The sequence below is a fragment of the Amblyomma mixtum genome, chromosome 10, assembly GCF_055824585.1.
Source record: "Amblyomma mixtum isolate Tamu chromosome 10, ASM5582458v1, whole genome shotgun sequence".
Taxonomy (NCBI): domain Eukaryota; kingdom Metazoa; phylum Arthropoda; class Arachnida; order Ixodida; family Ixodidae; genus Amblyomma; species Amblyomma mixtum.
This window is the reverse complement of record NC_143021.1, coordinates 115,306,756-115,325,718: the sequence shown is the minus strand read 5'-3', so window position 1 is coordinate 115,325,718 and position 18,963 is coordinate 115,306,756. Positions and strand designations below refer to the sequence as shown.

Here is an 18,963-nt window from a genome sequence, read left to right as displayed (position 1 = left end):
ATAGTGCCGGCTGTTTTCAATGTGTCTCATCCCTGATGCGTACAAGACAAGCGCGTTAATTGCCCGTCTCTGTGTTAGTTCGGCGACAGTGAAAAAGCGGCCACTGTGTTCAAGTCGCGGATTAAAAGGGCGATTTGGGTGGAACCAGTGCGGCCTTGTAAAGGATGCTGAGTGAAGATTTGAGTTTTCAAGTTTGCGCTTGTGTTATCCTTAGATATTGAGCGGGAGGCTCAAATCACGATCTCAGTGTGACTCAATACAAAAAGAGGGCCATGCGTTTTTAGAAGAATTGATCATTCAAAATGTTGTTTTCAACAACAATAGTGACAGTATGGTAAGCCGGCTTTCACACTATCCAGTCACCTTGTTTGAGCCTTTAAAAGTAACTTCATCGCAGTCGGTGAAGTAGGTTTAAACGCTTCTTAACCGTTTAGCGGCTATACCTGTGCACAGCATTTCATTGAGGCCGCAGCATTGAGAGATGTTGTGAAGCGGTCATCCGCCCTCTGACCTCAAATTCCATCCTGCTTGAAAGTGCCGCAATCCAAGGTCCCCAAAAATTTAAGGTGTTCGTAGCAGCTACAGCATCGTTTTCGCGTATGCGTTCTTAAAAGCGCTAGTTAACAAACTTACGTAACATTTAAGGCAACGAAGAGTTTTCCAGAAATTTCTTGAAGAAAAGAGCTATCTACCTGCACAGGCATTTTCCATCACGTCCATGAAGCCTATCTCTACCGAAAACCTTTGCAGCAAAAATTACGACGCGTCTTGACTGGGCCGACTGTTGAAAAACGCAAAATATCCTCGCAAGTTCCCTGGCGCCCCTCAAGGTGTCCTTTTTCATGATTCGTGTAGCTTTAGTACATACCTGCTTTCAAATGGAAAAGGCTACCCTCCGACGCACGTTTGCCTTTCAAGCACATCCTTTTGAAACGCCGCATAAAACTACATCTGTGAGGACCTAGAGCAGGGAGATTAAGTGATAAATAATAGCTATGCGAGAAAATTTCAAGACACAAAAATCGCATTTGTCACCGATAATAACAGATTTGCGGTATGCTAAAGCGGCGCCAAACTTACTTTTTTTAGTGTCCTAGCGCTTATAGCAGGCATTCCCCGTATTTAGCCGTTGTGTGTTCGTTCGTTTTCCTGTTTATTTGCCTGTCAGTTTGTGTGAAGCCAGTTTTGTAGCAGGCTGCTCATGTCCAGGGTGTTTCATTTAAGGCTTTGAACAATCTCTAAAAATAGGCTTTTTGAGTTCCAACAGCGCTTTTTTCGGCGTAGCAATGTCAGCGGCGTAGTACATTAGAACACAGCCAAGATGCGCTAACTAGCAGGCTGGTTAACTAAAATAGAATAGCTAACGTTAGCTATTACTGTTAAGCTCCTTAACTACTCAGAGACTAGCCCAGTGTAAGTGATATCCATATCAGTTTTAGGAATTTCGATAACTCGCCTACCCTCGGCGGTGTGGTCTAACAAATTTTGCTTATTTCCATGAGTTGCGTGCACTGGAGAGGTAGCTTTGCCTGCAAGCTTCTCGAAAGCGCACGTCTTTTGGCGCGATGTACCCAAAATTTGTTGAGCCGCAGCGCGGAGGGTGACAGCGCTTTCGAAATTCTAAAACTTATATGGGTATTGCTTACCGTTGGCTACTTGCCTATCAAATAATTAAGGAACCCAAGTCTAATATTTAAGAAGTGAGCTATTTAATATTAGTTCTCCAGCCTGCTAGTAAGCCGTCTGCTAGTAAGAGTGTACATAATTTTTAAAAATAGGCTCTCCGAGTTTGGCGATTTTTTCAACCATTTTTCGGCGGATTTTTTTCGGATTTTTTCAGCGGTTTACTACATCAAAATACAGCTCTTAGATGAGACACAATGTGTATATATAGCAACCTACCCACCCTCAGACGCGAAAGGCTGCTCGGGAGGAGCAACCTGCGTCGCTACCCAAGTGCCACTAATTGTGCCACATGCCATAGAAGGCCAGTGGTGCATCTCTTAAGCGCTGCACCACGGCGCCAACAGTTGTACTAGCAATGTTTGGGATCTATGAATGTAAAGAAGAGAATGAAGAAAATGAGCACAAATTCATTATTGCTGCAACAGGGCAGAAAACTGAGCTTGTTGGTATACTTTCGTTTTTAAAAATCAAGGCGGTAACAAACAACGACACAGAGCTGTGTCCCCTCACTGTCGTTGTTTGTCAGCGCGTTGATTTTTGAATCTTTATCGCTACCCGAACAACTGCCGTCCTGGATCTGAACACCGAAACCAATGTGAAAACCGCATTGCTAGCGCACCTAATATGCATTTGGCCTAACAATGAAAACTGGCGATCATTTCTGTTGTTGTTGGAAAGAATTCTTTCAGAATCCTTGGTTGTAAACGATTTTACGTCCTTAACGCACGCAAGACAATATCATCACCTTTTTTTGTCGTCTAGCCACAATTGCACGTCGGCACTGAGCCACAGCCATTCACTGACGACAACCCAGTTATCGGGCGCGAGCTCCTCCTCTCAGGGATACGGCGTTAGCGTCCATCTAGTGCCGCATTCCTCTTTACTGCTCCAGCGGTGTGTACTCGAAATGATTGCTGCCCCGGAAGATACAGCTCACTTGGGATGGCGTTACGCACACAAACAAACCTACACAGGAAAGAGAAGACAGATAGAGCGCTCTATCTACATGTCTTCTGCTCTTTCCTGTGTATGTTTTTTTCATGTGCGCAGCGCCATCCCAAGAAAGCTATGCACCAACTCGCCCAGCAAGAAGTTCGTATACAGCTCCCGTTTTGCTCTTTTTTCGCGTTAGAATTAGCAGGGTCAGTGAAAGCGGAAATGGCTACCGCCGTAATGCATGGTGCGTGGTATAGCGCACTTTAGTATGTCCCCTCGAATATAACGATACAACCTTGGATATAAGGAACTTCTGTGTCCTAGCCTCTTGCATAGCGCATCTAAGTGTGCCGTAATTGCAGCGTATGAACCTCAAATATAGTAATACTTTCAGACGATCCACCGAGGATTGGCGAAGAGTTTTAGTTTTCTGCGTTACCGAATGTCGGTAATGCACATTTTCAGTTGTCTGCCGTCACAGTAACAGCGTTGTCTAATAAAAAGCGCTGTTTTTACCTTCTGTTAGACAATACTCAACCAACTAGCCCAGCAAGATGTACTGTTAAGCGGTAAAAACGGCACGTTATTTATGCTTCTCGCACAGTGGTTTATTGCTTGGTGCCTGAATGCCAGACGTACGGAATGGAACCGGATGTAATCTTCAAATCCATGCCCGGAAGGTAGGAAGCTGCGAAAAGCATGCTTAGTGAAGCTTAGGCAGATACGCGCGCACTCAGTTTCATGTGTCCAGCGCTCGTTTAAGAGAGCAACGTTTCTTTAACGAAGTTGACGCTAAGCTGTTGACTATTGAAGCAGACGGACCTGGGTGAAACATACATTTAAAGATATCCCTGCATCATTCCCACCGCATTACTCGCCTACTCGAAAGTAGCTTCAAGGACCAATCGAAGGGCTCCACACCTTCCTGCACTAACCGAAACCGGCTGGCACGAATATGATGCGTACGGCCTCGACAGTTGTTAGCGTTCTAGACACCTCCGCACCTGCCACATAGGAGTGATCATTCCACCGGCACTCAGTGATTGCTTACCTATAACCTGTGACGTAAGAACTTCATAAAGGGCTACAACGCCTTCAACACAAGCGCTTAATGAGAGCTGGTGAAAGTAGGCGTTGGCACCGTTGTAGACGCGGACGAACTCATTCTTTAGTAAATGCAGAGATCGTTGCACAAGAAGTTGATTTAATGCCTCAAGTGCAGCATAAATTGCACTACACTGTGTGGGGTTAAAATCGGGGAGATAAACCCGTTCTCCCCGTTTAAGCGCGGCTGACATGGTTCAAAGCCGCGCAGACCCCACCCCGTGATCGCGTACGCTACCGAGCGCACGCCGACCACGGCGGGCCTTGCTCTGCGGGAACAAAGGAACGACACACTGGCTGACACAAACAAAGCATTTATTGCTATAACAACAATAACGCCAGCTAGCAGCAAAATACACTGAGGAATCGAGGAATGTCCGACTCACCAGCACGGTTACGAGCGAACGTTCGCCCACGGTAGGGCAAAGGGAAGATCCCAGGCCCGACGAGACGGTGTGGCGGGAGCAAGTTCCAACCACAAGACGCCCGCGGCGAAGAGCGGACCGGCGCGCGGAAACGTCCGCGTGCTTCCCTGTCCCAGGGAGAAGAGAGCCAGCTATCCCCCGCGCGCGCGCAGCAAAACGCCATCCGTGGCGCTGGTGTCGCTGCGACGCGAGCGCCCTCCCCTGTTAGTTAGAGTAACCAAACTGAGAAGGGTGCCTTGCGGAAGAGATAACTACAGGGAACTAGAGCGTTGAAGGAAAGCGAACGCAGGGGACGAAGGCGTCCCCACAACTGCTATAAACACGAAAGCTAAACGATCTTAAAGGCAAGGTGCAGTAGCAGCTCGACGAGCGTGATACCACTTACGCCAAGCGAGCGCTCCTTGCGGTCAATTTCAGAAAAAGGACCGGCTCAAGGAAATTTCATTGATGATGAGTCGCACCGTGTGCCGTCATGAGTGCCGGGACTTGCGCCTCCATCAGAGCAATCACTGTCAATTCACCACTGATAGACCGGCGGAGAACTTCGCCAGCTTTTTTGTTTCCTTTTAATGGTCTTAAATGTTTTAACCTGGCTTTTTGGTGTACCCGCAATGCTTGAAAACTAATAAAGTTTTAACAGGTCAGTAATTATAAAACAACAGTACTCTTTCTTCTATTAAGTAACTGCCAGATATACTGGTTCTCAGTGACTACAAGTCGCCGAAAAACAGGTACAATGCTCACGGCTTTCGGAAAGAAAAAAAAGCTGTAATCCGAAAATTTCGCGGAAAGGAAGAAGACGAGATTTATCCCCTCAGGACAACGACGACGTCACTGCTTGGTTATCCGGTGAGTTTGACAGTAATTCTCTCTTTTACGGCTCAACAATGTATTAGCAATGAAATGTGTGGACGGAAGCATTCAGGGCACCGCTTGAAATAAGGTACATCCGCAGCTTTAGTCTTACATGCGCCACATAAGGAATAGGGTGGAGTAGGTGAGGGAATAAACGCGGGTTGATGACATCCTAGTCGAAATCAAGAGGAAGAAATGGGCTTGGACGGGACATGTAATGCGAAGGCAAGATAACCGCTGGTTCTTAAGGGTAACGGAGTGGATTCCAAGAGAAGGTGAATGGAGCAGGGGCAGGAAGTTAGTTGAGCCGATGAGATTAAGAATCTTGCGTGGATAAGATGGCCGCAACTGGCGAAGGACAGGTTTAATTGGAAAGGTACGGGAGAGGCATTCGACCTGCAGTGGGCCTAGTCAGGCTGATGTTGATTATGATGAAACCAAGCAGCAGGTCAAGGGAAACTGTGCTGTTATACGTCTGCGTTCGAGTCACGTGAGAGCCGTGCCGTCATTGCCTGTATATATTCGGCTGCAATAAACGGACGGGCGTCTTTCGCTCTGGGCTTGGACACGCACCTCGCTGCTTCTCGATGCGTCTCCGGACGGTTGGAACGCTCACCCCGATAGCGGCCGGACGCCACTACGACAGAAACCTTGTATCCTCTGAATAGCCGATGGGTACCTGGTGGCACTAGGGATCGAAACCTGGTGTCAAAGACGTTACTCGTTCGCGTCCTCCCTCTCAAATAAGCCTGCGATCTGGTTCGAGAAGAGTGCAAATACGGGCTGGTTGGTATGTAACTATCGCGCTCAATATGAGTTGCAACGCGCGGTCATCGACCGGGGCTCGTTCCGTGGTGTGCCTCCTCCAAACAGTCGCTCGGAATTCTGGGAGAAACTGCTGTTCCAGGAAACAACAGCACCCCCGCTCAGGAAAAAAATTGTCCCAGAATTCCGAGCGACTGTTTGGAGGAGGAGCACCACGGAACGAACACCGGTCGATGACCGCGCGTTGCAACTCATATTGAGCGCGATAGTACATGTTTTACGAATTGGAAAAAACAGCGCAATGAAAGACGACACAAGAGAAGGACAAACTTGTGTCGTCTTTCATTGCGCTGTTTTTTCCAATTCGTAGATCTGGTTCGATTCGCAGTACGAGGGCACGAGCTTTTGGACGTGATTGTTGGTCAAAGCAACACGACTTGTTCCATCGTAAATCTGTCGTACAAGTATTGCCGTCCTTGTTTACCGTAAAGTGTACGCTGCTCAGCTTCAAAAGAAAGTAATCCGTTTTCTTCCCCTCATATACCTAATGGGTCACTTCATCGGGAGATCCCACAAGGTTGAGTAGATTTTGTGGAGTATGCGGTATATGTGCAGCAATAATTGAAAATATTGTACTCGAATGTAATGGTGTCCATGCGTATGTCAATGCGGGCACAGTTACTCTCCCTGATGTCCCAGGCTTTAGAGATGACAATGGTTCGGCGAGTGTATTTCCAGTGGAAGTTAGCAAAAAGCGAACAGAAGACTGATGGCTCAAAACCAGAGAGGTGACATAGGGTTCGAAGTGCACGATTTAAACTGTATATAAACGAAATAGAAAATCTATATACCAATTAATAACGCCGCTATAAAGAAATAAAAAGAAAAAAAAAGCCTTGCATGGTGCCAACTGCCACCACCCGTTTCGAAGGGAATGCTTACACCTTTCATCAAACCATCCATCCATGCATCGGAGTAATTACTAATTGGCATGCACCTAAGCGCATCCGTTGGGCTGTACATGAAATGTATTGAGCTTCTACTGCAACTTCGTAGTAAAAGAAAAATTTGTCCTGGTCCGTGGTTCGAATCTGGGACCACCACTTTACCGGAGGAGTCGCTCTACCGGCTCAGCTAACTGGGACGAGGCGGCGAGAGCAAAATTCATCAGTAACTCGAAGCTGGAACAGTGTTATTCGAATTGTTTAGGGGAATCCCCAATGTAGAGCTGATTTGTAATAAGGGACAAGTACTCATCGGCGTGAACTCAAAACCAGCCGCGCAACCAGTAAGGAAAGCTATACAACTATACAATTGAACGATTAGCTTTAGTTAGGGCCTTAAAGGACACCAAAATTTCTCGTTTTGTCCCATGCGTAGCTTGCTGCCAAAATATTTTCATCGTAAAAACGTTTTGCGTAACCATTCCTAAACTTTCCATGAACTAACGCCAATAACCTGTTATGATAAATAGCTACCTCCGTTAATCCTTGACGCGTGGTCTGTATGTGGCGTGCAAAATATTTCGCCCTTTCGACACTTTCTACCTCGGCAAGGCTCCCTTTTAAATGTTCTTTCCCGCTTAGAAGAGCCCAATCTTGACAGCGTTACGGATAGTTACAGTGAATATGTGCCGGGTCATGCCACCTAAATATCAATATCAAGTTAGCACATTTGGTAACTTAGCGGATTGAGGTGGAGGGGGTGGGGGGGGGGGGGAGGCTCGAAAACAAAATGCGGAGCCTCTTCCCGTGTTGCGTCTTGCCCGCGTCTACCATACCTGTGCCAAACTAGGAAATCAGGGCAAGCCGAAGTTCAGCAGAAATGCTTCCAGTCAGCGATATACGCACTCTTAGGTTCACAACCCCCGATTTGGTGCATTTGTAAAGATTGCTTTAAACTCTGCTGGTAAACCCTGACAACGACATCAGCTAATTATAACTTATTTTTGTGCCGATAGGAACTGCTTGAAATACTAGCTTTTTAAACGAACTATTTCTGATCGGAATAACGTCCCAATGCAGCCGTCACAAACATCGTTGGCACAACGTATTTCCTTATTTGCGTTTCTTTGTTGCTCATATTCCTATTCTATTGTGTATTTTATTTACGTTTCATTGCTTCTCCCTTCGTGTTTAAAAACTGTACTGCTGATGCTGGCACCAGAGCTTCAACTTGCGCTAATATTTAATGTGTTATGTTTCCTTTTGTTGTTTTTCTTTTCCCACCCTGATAAAATTCCACCAATAAGAAGTTGCAGTACGAATAAATAAATTTATCACGCTATTTTGTCTTTTTCTTCCCACTGGCAATGGAGCGTCTCGGAAACAATGAAATGCAAGTCCGTATCATTATCCACTAATACAGCTGGAAACACTAAATTTTCGGCAGTGGGCTCTTGCTATGGAATGACGCGTAAGGCGTGTTTGCTTACACTATAAAAAATTGGGTGCGCCTGCACTTTTAATCTGCGGGGCTACTCGGTTGGACTGAACAGTGAAGATACCCCGATAAATCCCTTCGACAGGCATGGGCGACCACACTGCTAACGGGTCCCGGACTTCACCCACGCACCCTGCCTCCAAGCTTTCGCCACGCCGAAAAAGCACAGAGCGTCGGCCACGTGGACCAGCCACGGCGGCCGGAGAGGAGCATTGTGCGCCCGCCAGCACTGAGGTAAAGCATCTTCTCGCTTAAAATGAAAGGTCAGCATATGTGAGACTAGGCACCTCAAGGTTACGAGAGACAGCCTGTACGAAAAGTGTAGTAAGTGAAATAAAAGCTAGGGACGAGCTGACGTTGGTGCGGGGCAGCAAAAAGTCATGGTGAAGGGCGATACAGTCCAGAAACCCCAATAAAGAACTCCAATACTGTGTGTTACTTGACAAAATCTTCGCAAAGACAAACCTGTGGTGTTCCCTCCTCTACGGAAAGAAATACAACGCCATGATATTAGCTGTAGTCGTTTTTATTAGAATCATGACGTGTCCAGCTGAGAACAGTATGTGTATCCCAGTGAAGATGTATTCGTCATATTTCTCGTCATCGGCTATTGCTCATCGCAGCCAGAAATTTGCTTTTTTCTCCACTTGATAACACGGCCAATGCATTGCTGCTTGCCTATCCAAACCTGGGCTTTCTTGACCTCAGTGGTGAACGAAAAATTGATCATCCTTTTTGAAACAGGGCGGTGGAAGTTCCCACCATGCTCCGTTTTTCTCGCGTACAAACTTTGAAGGTCATGTTAAGGCGCAGATATTTTTTTTATTATTTCATACCTCAAAGGCCCCTGGTATGGGGCATTACATGAGGGATGGGCATGACAGTTAAACAATAATGGTCTTGATGGCGTTCTTAAAATGGATGGCGTTGATGTGATGCACGGCGTCCTGTGGTAGATCATTCCAGTCCCGGGATGACGTGACGAAAAAAGATCGAGAATGAGCGGTAGTTCTTGCGGTGAAGGCGTAGACGGCCTTATGGTGGTTAATACGGCTTGAGAGGCGATAAGCAGGTGATATGACTGATTCTGCTAAAGATGAATGATAAAACATATGAAAGAGGCACAATCGCGTTTCAAGGCTGGGTATGTTAACTTTAGTTTTTAAGGCAGACACACTAGTGTAGTACGAATAGTCAGAATAAATGAAACGGATAGCTCGATTTCGTATTTTTTCTAAGGTTAAAGAGAGGTTAGACTGGTGAGGATCCCATATTGCCGAAGCATATTCTAGTTTAGGACGGACAAAAGTTATGTATGCTAATGATTTGATGGATGGGGTGGCAAAACGTAGATTGCGCCGTATGAAACCAAGGGTACGATTAGCTTCGTTAGCGATGTTCGTGATATGAGATGACCATTCTAGTTTAGGACGGACAAAAGTTATGTATGCTAATGATTTGATGGATGGGGTGGCAAAACGTAGATTGCGCCGTATGAAACCAAGGGTACGATCAGCTTCGTTAGCGATGTTCGTGATATGAGAGGACCATGTTAGGTTTTGCGTTACAGTAATACCCAGGTACTTACAGGAAGAGACGGACGATACTTCTGAACCGAAAAGAGTGTATTTAGAATGAGTATGCATCTTCCGACGATGGAATGAGATTAAACATGTTTTGGAAATATTGAGAGACATTAACCAACGTTCGCACCAAGTTTGGATTCGGTTAAGATCTTGTTGAAGAATGCCAGCGTCAGTACTGTTAGTGATTGGGCGGTAAATTACACAATCGTCAGCAAATAAACGGATGGTAGAGGCAATACTGGAAGGAAGATCGTTAATATATATGAGGAAAAGCAAAGGTCCTAGGACTGTACCTTGGGGAACACCTGAAATGACCGGGTTACATAGACTGGGTTACATAGATTGTTAGCATAGACAAATTGCTCTCTGTTAGTCAAAAAGTTAGAAAGCCATTCTAATACTAACGAATTAAGATTTAGACACGATAACTTTAGTAGCAGTCTTTTATGCGGTACTTTATCGAAAGCTTTTTCGAAATCAAGGAAGAGAGTGTCAGTAGGAACGTTTAAATCAAGTTTGGAGCTTAGGTCATTAATAAAGAGAGCCAATTGGGAGTCACATGAGCATCCTTTCAAAAAGCCATGCTGGTTAGTATGAAAGAATTTTACGGAGACGACGAATTTGACTATGTGCGAATAAATAATATGTTCCATTAGTTTCGAACAGACGCTTGTGAGAGAAATGGGGCGGTAATTTTTGCATGAAACAGGTGAGCCCTTTTTGGGGACTGGAATGATCTTACCAACTTTCCAATCTTGTGGAAGGACACCTGTTGATATGGACTGCTGAAAGAGGTGGCACAATATTACACTTACAGTGGTTTTAGTATTTTTTAGGATTTTAGAATTGATGCCGTCAACACCAGATGAAGAAGTAAGTTTCAATGATTCAATAAGTTTCATGATTCCATTAGCATCAATTGTAATCTGTGGCATAGCTGGGTGGCCGAGAGCTGCGAAATCCGGTAAGTCACCGTCAGGTTCTTTAGTAAAAACTGAAGAAAAAGTTATTAAGAGCGTGGCTAGATTCGTGTTCCGGGATAAGATTGTTGTCGTCGTCATGTAATGTTAGAGGCATCGAATGTGATGGGTTTATAGTTTTCCAGAACTTGCGGGGGTCAGTGTGCAACATGGAAGGTAGAACAGACGGGAAAAATGTACGTTTAGTTTTGCCTGTTAAAGATGAGTATGTTTGTTCTGCAGAATAATATCTTTCCCATGCAGATGCGGTGTCAAAGCGCTTTGCGGATCGAAAAAGCCTTTTCTTTTTGTTTCTGAGGCGTTTCAGCTCTTTGTTGAACCATGGTGACGATGGTTTTTCGGTGATGGTGATAGTAGGGACATGTTTATCTATAAGTTGATGCATTTTGTTTCTGAAAAGGGACCAGTTATCATTGATTGATCGTGCTGAAAAATCTCGGAGAAACCACATGCAGAAATCAGCTAGTTCAGAATTAATGGCTGCATAGTTGCCTTTGTCGTATAGAGTTAATTTTTTTTGTATTTTTTTTTTGTGTGTGACAACTGGCAGGAGTACGTGGATTGAATTACGGAATGATCACTGAGTCCTGGTAAATGAAGAAGCGGCGGGATGTTATCAGGGTGAGAAGTTAATACGAGGTCGAGTATGTTGGAGGAATGATTGCTTTGTCTTGTCGGGTTTGATACGAGCTGGGACAGACCAAAGGTTAGACACGTGTTGACAAAATCGCTTTCGATGTTATCTTTACATTTAGTAGTGGAAAGGTCGGACCAGTTTATTGCAGGAAAGTTAAAGTCGCCGAAAAGAACAATGGGAGTATGTTGGTGAGCCGCTGTTATCGCGCGAAGTGTTTCGTGAAAATTAGCAACAAAAGAATCGGTTAAATCAGGTGGACGATAGCAAACTCCGATGATTACTGGAGGAAATGAAGCGTGGCACTGAATGAACAAAATTTCTAGAGGGGATGAAGTTTTAATTTCAGAACAACGAAGCGGAGCATGGTTTCCTATTAGTACGCCTCCTCCCCGTCTATTAGTTCTGTCGCGACGGAAAATGGTGTAGTTGGGAAAAACGGAAGGTATTTCAGAGTCATGTATGGCTGATGTTAGCCAAGTTTCAGTGAGTATGAATATGTTGCTGTCTATTGTGCGCGTAAGGCTTTCAAGGGTGTCAAGTTTGGGCAGGAGGCTTCGGATATTAGTGTAAAGGAAGGACAAGGAGGAGAGCTTCGGAGTGACGGGAGGTTTATGCAGTAGCTATGGCGTGCGGTCGGGGGAGGGCGTGCGGTCGGGGGAGGGCGTGCGGACGGAGGAGGGCAGGGGGTGGAGGGGGACTACTTTCTGTGAGGAATGGTCGAAAATATAGACAGTGTTATCAATAATTAGTTTATTATGGCGGAGTTTGTATGTCTGTGGTTGCAGTTTCGCAAATTGCAGTAACTGTTTCCTAACAAAGAGGGTAGGTTTTGAGTAGTCTTCCGAGATTCTGTAGTTACTGTTTTTTAGTTTCTTAGCGCAAGAAAGAACTTTCTCTCTAGTTTTGAAGTGAGCGAATTTGACGATGATAGGTCGTTTCTTGTCGCTTTGAAACTTTCCAAGCCTGTGCGCTCTTTCAACATCCATGGGGAAGATTGTGACATCGAGATTATCCCTACATAACTCCGTAACCAACTTTTCAGACTCGGTCCATGTTTCATTGTCAGTGCCTGACAAGCCGAAAAATAATAAATTGTTTCTGCGGGATCTATCTTCAAAATCAGCCACTTTGGAAGACAGATTTGCAACTTCAACTGAATTTTCCTCCGCAAGCGCTCGCACATCGCTAATATCTTCCCGAATCGCAGCAAAGGTTGAACAATCTTCTTCTATTTTGACGAGCCTTGTTTTAATTTCATCGAATGTTTTATCATTCTGGGACAATTTTGACCGAATGCTTTTCATTTCTCCTAACAAAGCTGCTTGCCCAGTACGTATTTCGTTCAAGGCTTCTATTATTTCATCTGATGCATCAGTAGAGCGGGTGTTAGGTCCGGGATTTTCCTCGACGTCACCTGCCAAGATTAGTAATTGATGAATGACACTGATACAGTCATAGGCAATCACTAAACAACACTGTGGGCTTGGCAGCACAAGCAAGGCAGCATGACCGGTACGCTTTGAAAATAGTGGGTAGCGGTAATTTACCTGTGCAACAAAGAGGCGACGCAGGTGAGCGGACGTGGCCATTGCTGCTGTGCTGCCAAGCCCATAAAAGGCGGCGGGATGTGGAGTGGTCCTTTTATGCCATTCACGGGTTGGTGACGTAGTAGCACGCATGCCGATGATCGATGTAGAGAGGGGAGGGAGTGGTCCTAGGCGCGCATGCGCCACATTCAGCCAGATAGCCGAGTCGTTGCTGATGCAACGGTCCAAGACAGGCCGCACGGAAAGCTGGGGGAACCGAGGGCACTGGGAGTGTTGAGCTGGGTCAGGCGATTGTAGGCGGGCTGGAAAGTGGATCCGAGCGACGACACGTACAGGCGGCGGCGCAGGAAGGACCGGGGCGCCCACGACCCCCTCAATGCCGGCGTTGACACCCTGAATTGGACCTAGCGGCCCAAGAGCAAGCACCAGTACCTGTGCAACAAAGAGGCGACGCAGGTGAGCGGACGTGGCTATATGAATATAGCCACGTATGAAGTGGATATGAAGTGGATGCGGCCTCAATTAATAAAAAAAGGTAATGATGGTGTAGGTGGAATTCGAAACCGGGCCTGCGGAGTACGAGACGGGGACGCTTCCACTCCACCATGATTGTTCTTCTCTTGATTACACGGAAGTAGAACCCCACTGACAGGCTTCAGGTCCTACTTAACCAGGTCTCATCACGTAATCCGTCATACACAATAACACCAGCATCCACTCTCACTTTGGCAGTACATCAAAATTCAGGGAGTCGGGCATGCATGGAGGAAGGGGAGCCAGGTAAGAGGTCGATCCTGCGCAGTTTATGCTCCCCGCGCCATAACACACAGCTCCCTGAACAGAGACTTTGATTAACCTGGCGGCTCTGCGTGGCGATCTGTCATGCGGCTCTTCCGTAAGTTAAACAGTCCTATGAACACAGAAAGATCACATGGAACCTTACAACCTTCCACTGTATATAAAAATCTTATAATATAGGGTGTAATCTCAAATGTGATTTTTGACAGTCCGTTCAAGAATGTCCCAAAAAACATGGCATCACGACAAACACATAGCAGTGATCAATAGTTTCTGGGTGCTGACAGAAGCGACAGTGCACAGACATGGCATGAAAGTCTCTTTTTCACGAAGCCACGTTTTAAGGCGGAAGCCTTTAATGCCTCATCGTTGTAAGCAGAAGTTGTCGACAGAAATGTCACGCTTTTCAATAGGTCGAAACGGTCGTGACGTCACAGTGCGCGAATTTCAAACGGGGCCAATTGTACTTTGGCTACTATCTATGCAACCAGTTAAAGGGATCGTATAGTGATGCTCCAAGTTAGTGGAAGTGAGTTTAGTTAATTTCGTACTTAACCAACTACCCTAATTAACCAGATAAATAAATAAATAAATCAGAGTAGGAAATTGGCCGAGCTCGGGAGTCGAACCCCGGTCTCCGGAGTGCGGGACGAGCACCCTACCACTCCGCCATGCAAGCTCGATGGTTTGGAATGAACAAAGGCGCGTCTAGTGAATACGATGTCTTTGTTCACTCCCATCTTCCTCCCTTCCCGTTACGGCGAGATTTAGGTGCCCACCAAGATATGAGAGCAAGATATGAGAGACAGATACATTTCCTTTCCTCAAAAACCAATTTACCGACCAACAAGGCGTAGAACCGAACGGGCGATGGCGTTCTATGGACTCCCTGGCAGCGTTGCAAAACGCTGTCGCGTTCCGCTCTTAGAGGCGAAGCATAACATCCTAACCACGTATCAGTGACACAAGCAGCAACACCGCGCTTAAGGCTTTTGCCTCCACGCAGTTTAGGTCAACAAAGTGCCCTCCTGATTTTTTTACAGGTAAAGTTGACGTGTTGAGTTTAAAAAAGAAAGTGTTTGCGGTCGCTTCAGCACACATCCATTGCACCCGCCTTAATACACTGTTGTCTAGAAAGGATAGGCAAGGCTGTTAATACATCGGTACAGAAAACAACGTCTCAATCAGATTTCTTGTCATCTGTCTTCTGGATAGACTATGTAGGATTTCTAAGGAAAACCATCAGTGAGGAAATGGAATGTGTCAGCGACTCCTCTAAGAGAACTCCCCAAAGGCCCCTCACATCTATAACCAGTGAGCGAATAGAATAGGTGAATGAGCACTTAATAGTATGCTAAACACACTGGGAGGAAGGGATGGTTTGCGGTTATAAAAAAGAAAAACCTCGAAACATTTTGATGAACAAACAAGTGCTGAAGACCCTGCTCCACCGGCCTCCACATGGAGAAAGAAATTTCTCGAGGTTTCCATTGACAGCGCCACACAAAAGTCGCAAAAATTCTACGAATTGCCTCAACTTTTTTCTTCAACAATGCAACACCTGCATGACATATGTTCCGCTGTTCTTCACGCGTCACATTTCGTCGGCCATGCTGCAAAAGAAGCAAAGTGAGCAGTGGCCGGGAGAGCGCCTTGGCTCGCATAATCTAAGCCCATGCGTCGACTGTAGTGCTATCGGTGGCGAGTAAAAGTGGTCTGTTCTGGTGCAGCAGCTTCTCACTGACAAAGGCTTGGCATGCTTCCATTGGCGTACAAAGCCGTAACTCGTAGCTGGCAATTCCTGAGAAAGGGTCATGCTTGCAAAAGTCCGGTATTGTACACAGAATAATTTCACCATTCATTTTTCTTTCGTGACCATTAGACTCAAGGCTTAATGTATTGTTACGGGGATGGGTTTATTTACAAGATGAGCCGAGAAATCTGACCGGAAAAGTGGGTTATCTGAGCGCAAAAGACCGAATGGTCATTATCATCATCAGCCTGACCATCCACTGCAAGGGAAAGGCCTCTCCCATGTCTCACCAATTCAACCTCTCCTTTGCCAGCTGCGGTCAGCGTATTCCCGCAAACTTCATAATATCATCCGTCCACCTAAATTTCTGCCGCCCTCTGTTACGCTTGCCTTCTCTTGTAGTTCACTCCGTTACCCTTAAGGACTAGCGCGTATCTTGCCTTCGGATTGCATGCCCTGCCCAAGCCCATTTCTTCCTCTTGATTTCAACTAAGATGTCATTAACCCCCGTTTGTAAACCTCACCCACTCCGCCCGCTTCCGATCTCTTAACGTTGCACCTATCATTATTTTCTCCATAGCTTGCTGCATTGTCCTTAACTTTATCTGAAACCTACTCGCTATTCTCCACGTTTCTACCTCGTAGGTGAGTACCGGTAAGATAGGACAGTTGTCTACTTTTCTTTAGGGTGATATTGGTAAACTGCAATTCGTGATCTAAGAGAACCTGCCATATGCGCTCCACCTCATTCTTATTCTTCTAGTTATTTCCCACTAATGATTCGGTTCAGCCCCGCTAGCTTCCCTAACTAGACGTATTCCCTTACCACTTCCAGCACCTCGCTACCAATTACGAACTGCTGTTCCCTTGTGAGACCTTGAACATTATTTTGGTTGTCTGCATATTAATATAAAGGTCTCCCATTCTGCTCTACCTTTCTAACTCATGTTTAGCTCACATCCTGAGTGACTTAGAAAGGCAATGTCATCAGGGAATCACGAACACTTAGGTATTTTCTATTAACTCTTATTCCCAACTCTTCCAAATCCAGGCCAGGGAACCCCTTCCGTAATCAGGCGGTGAATAGCATTGGCGAGATCATGTCTTCTTGCCTGACACCCCATTTTATTGGAAATTGCTGCATTTATGAAATACCTTGGTACCTGTGCAATTATTATAAATATTATAGATAGTATTTTCACATAAGACTTCTAGACCCGGATACCGCAATCCCTGCTTGACTGCTGAGGTTTCAACTGAGTCAAATGCTTTCTCGTAATTAATGGCCGCTATATATAGGGGCTGGTTTTAATCTGCGCATTTCTCTGTCACCTGATTGATAGCGTGAATATGGTCTACTGTCGAGTATCGTTTACGAAAGCCTGCCTGATCATTTTGCTGATTGATGTCTAAGGTTGTCCGGACCCTATTAGCGATTACCTTAGTAAATACCGTGTACGGAGCAGACAATAAGCTTATTGGTCTGTAATTCTTCATCCTTTCTTATTAAATAAGATAATGTTAGTGTTCTTCCAAGCTTGCGGTACGCTCGAGGTCACAAGGCATTGCGTGTACAGGGTGGCAATATTTCCTAGCACATCTTCGCTCCCTCCATCAAGAGATCTGCTGTTATCTGATTCTCACCAGTTGCTATCCCCCTTTGCATTGTTCCTAAGGCTTTTTTTACTTGTTATTTTTTACTGGCCGGATGCCCTTATGGTGCTGCCTCTCTCATTAACATTCTGATTACATTGGCTACTCCCGTTCACAACTCTTCGGCTACTTTCACTATCTTATCCATATTGCTATTGGCATTTTCCACTTTGTCTCTTAGCGCATACATCTGGTTCTTTCCTGTGCCTAATTTTCTGTTCACTGCTTTTAGGCTACCTGCGTTCTTTAGGGCATGCTCGGATTTCTCCATTTTAAACTACCTTATTTCGGCTACCTTGCGCCTATTTATTAGCTTTAGTAGCTCTGCCAGTTCTATTCTTGAACAGAGTGAGGTGATGGGCTAGTTGGTCATTCATAACGATTTCAACAGCGCATGCCACACACGGACACAGGGCGAGGAAACACACACACGGGCTCTGAACTGCAACTTTATTTGAGAAAAGCGCCAACCTCTACATATATACCCTCAAGGAACCGCCCACCCGGAGAAAACTAGGATCGCAGCACGTGTCATGCCACAAGCAAGATAAAATTTTCAATAGTTAAGCACACAGTAAACAGGTAACCAAGACCGCAAAAAAATAAGAAAGATTACAAGAAGCAGCGAGAACTGATTTCACTCGCCCTTTTTTTCTGCGTAACAAACACGAGGCAAAAATCCTTTTTAAAAATGGTAAAAGCACAAATCGCGATAACGAAGCATGAAGATGACCGAGGTGAAACATCTGAAGTGCATGACAGCCAACAACTAACACGGGTAAACCAAAAGTGGTGGCAGATGAGAAGTAAAAGTGGTAACACGAAAACTAAAAGAGAAAAAAACGGAGGTGCAAAAAATGTGAGTAAAAGCAAAAGTAAAAACGAAGGAAGAACTACCGGAAAAAAACAGGTTAAAATCACATAAAAGCAGACAGGAAAGCTATCTCTATGTTTGAAAGTGAAACGGAAGACGTACTAACGCATTCACTCTTGAGGTTAGAAATCTTGGCTGCTTCTATTATTTCGCAAGTCATCTGGTAGGGGCATTTCATCAGGATGGTTGTTCTTTCGAATATAGGGGTGCGTTGTTCATGAGAACCTGGTTTGTTATGTTTGTTAGTTCTATTCTGTCCGTAGGGTTAGACGCTTTCATGCTCTGGCGTTTCTTAGGCCCATTTTCCGTCTCCTTAGATAGCTTGCCAGTATCCTGTCGAACCAACCTACCGCCTACTTCTACAGCCCACTCAGTAAAGATAGGTGTGAGGCTATCGTTCATTCATTCAACACTAAGATCATCTTTCTCAATTTCAGTTCAATATCTGTTCTGCAGTGATATCCTGAATTCCTTTACTTTCCCTCTTGCCGCGAACTGGTTAATAGGCTTCCGTTTCACTAATCTCTTCCTTTCCCGTCTCAGGTCGGAGCTAACTTCATACCTTACCTTTCTGTGGTCGCTACAACGCAGCTTTCCGAGGACCTGTACATCCTGCACAATACCAGGGTTTGTGCTTAGCTTGAAGCCTATTTCATTTTTAGTCTCACCATTGGGCCTCTTCCACGCCCACTTCCTGTTCCTTCGATTCCGGAAGACGGTATTCATGATCCGTAAATTATTTCTCTAAGCGAACTCTACAAACAACTGTCCCCTGCTAATCCTGAAGTTTATGTCATAGTTGCCTACCGCCTGTTCTCCAGCCCGCTGTTTGCCTACTTTAGCATTGAGGTCGCCCATTAGTACAGTGCTCTGTGATGTTACTTTGTTCATTCCCGATTTCACGCCATCATAGAAGCTTTCA

The 18,963-nt window shown here is 45.4% G+C and overlaps 1 protein-coding gene across 1 annotated transcript in view; it reads left to right on the top strand.

The window, feature by feature from the left end:
• The first annotated feature begins 8,300 nt into the window (after positions 1-8,300).
• Positions 8,301-18,963, top strand: part of LOC149326727 (acetylcholinesterase-like) — a 61,011-nt gene continuing 50,348 nt past the window's right edge. Inside the window, exon 1 of the mRNA XM_089564661.1 lies at positions 8,301-8,447. Within this exon, the coding sequence (XP_089420787.1) occupies positions 8,301-8,447 (147 nt within the window). The remainder of the gene's footprint in view (positions 8,448-18,963) is intronic.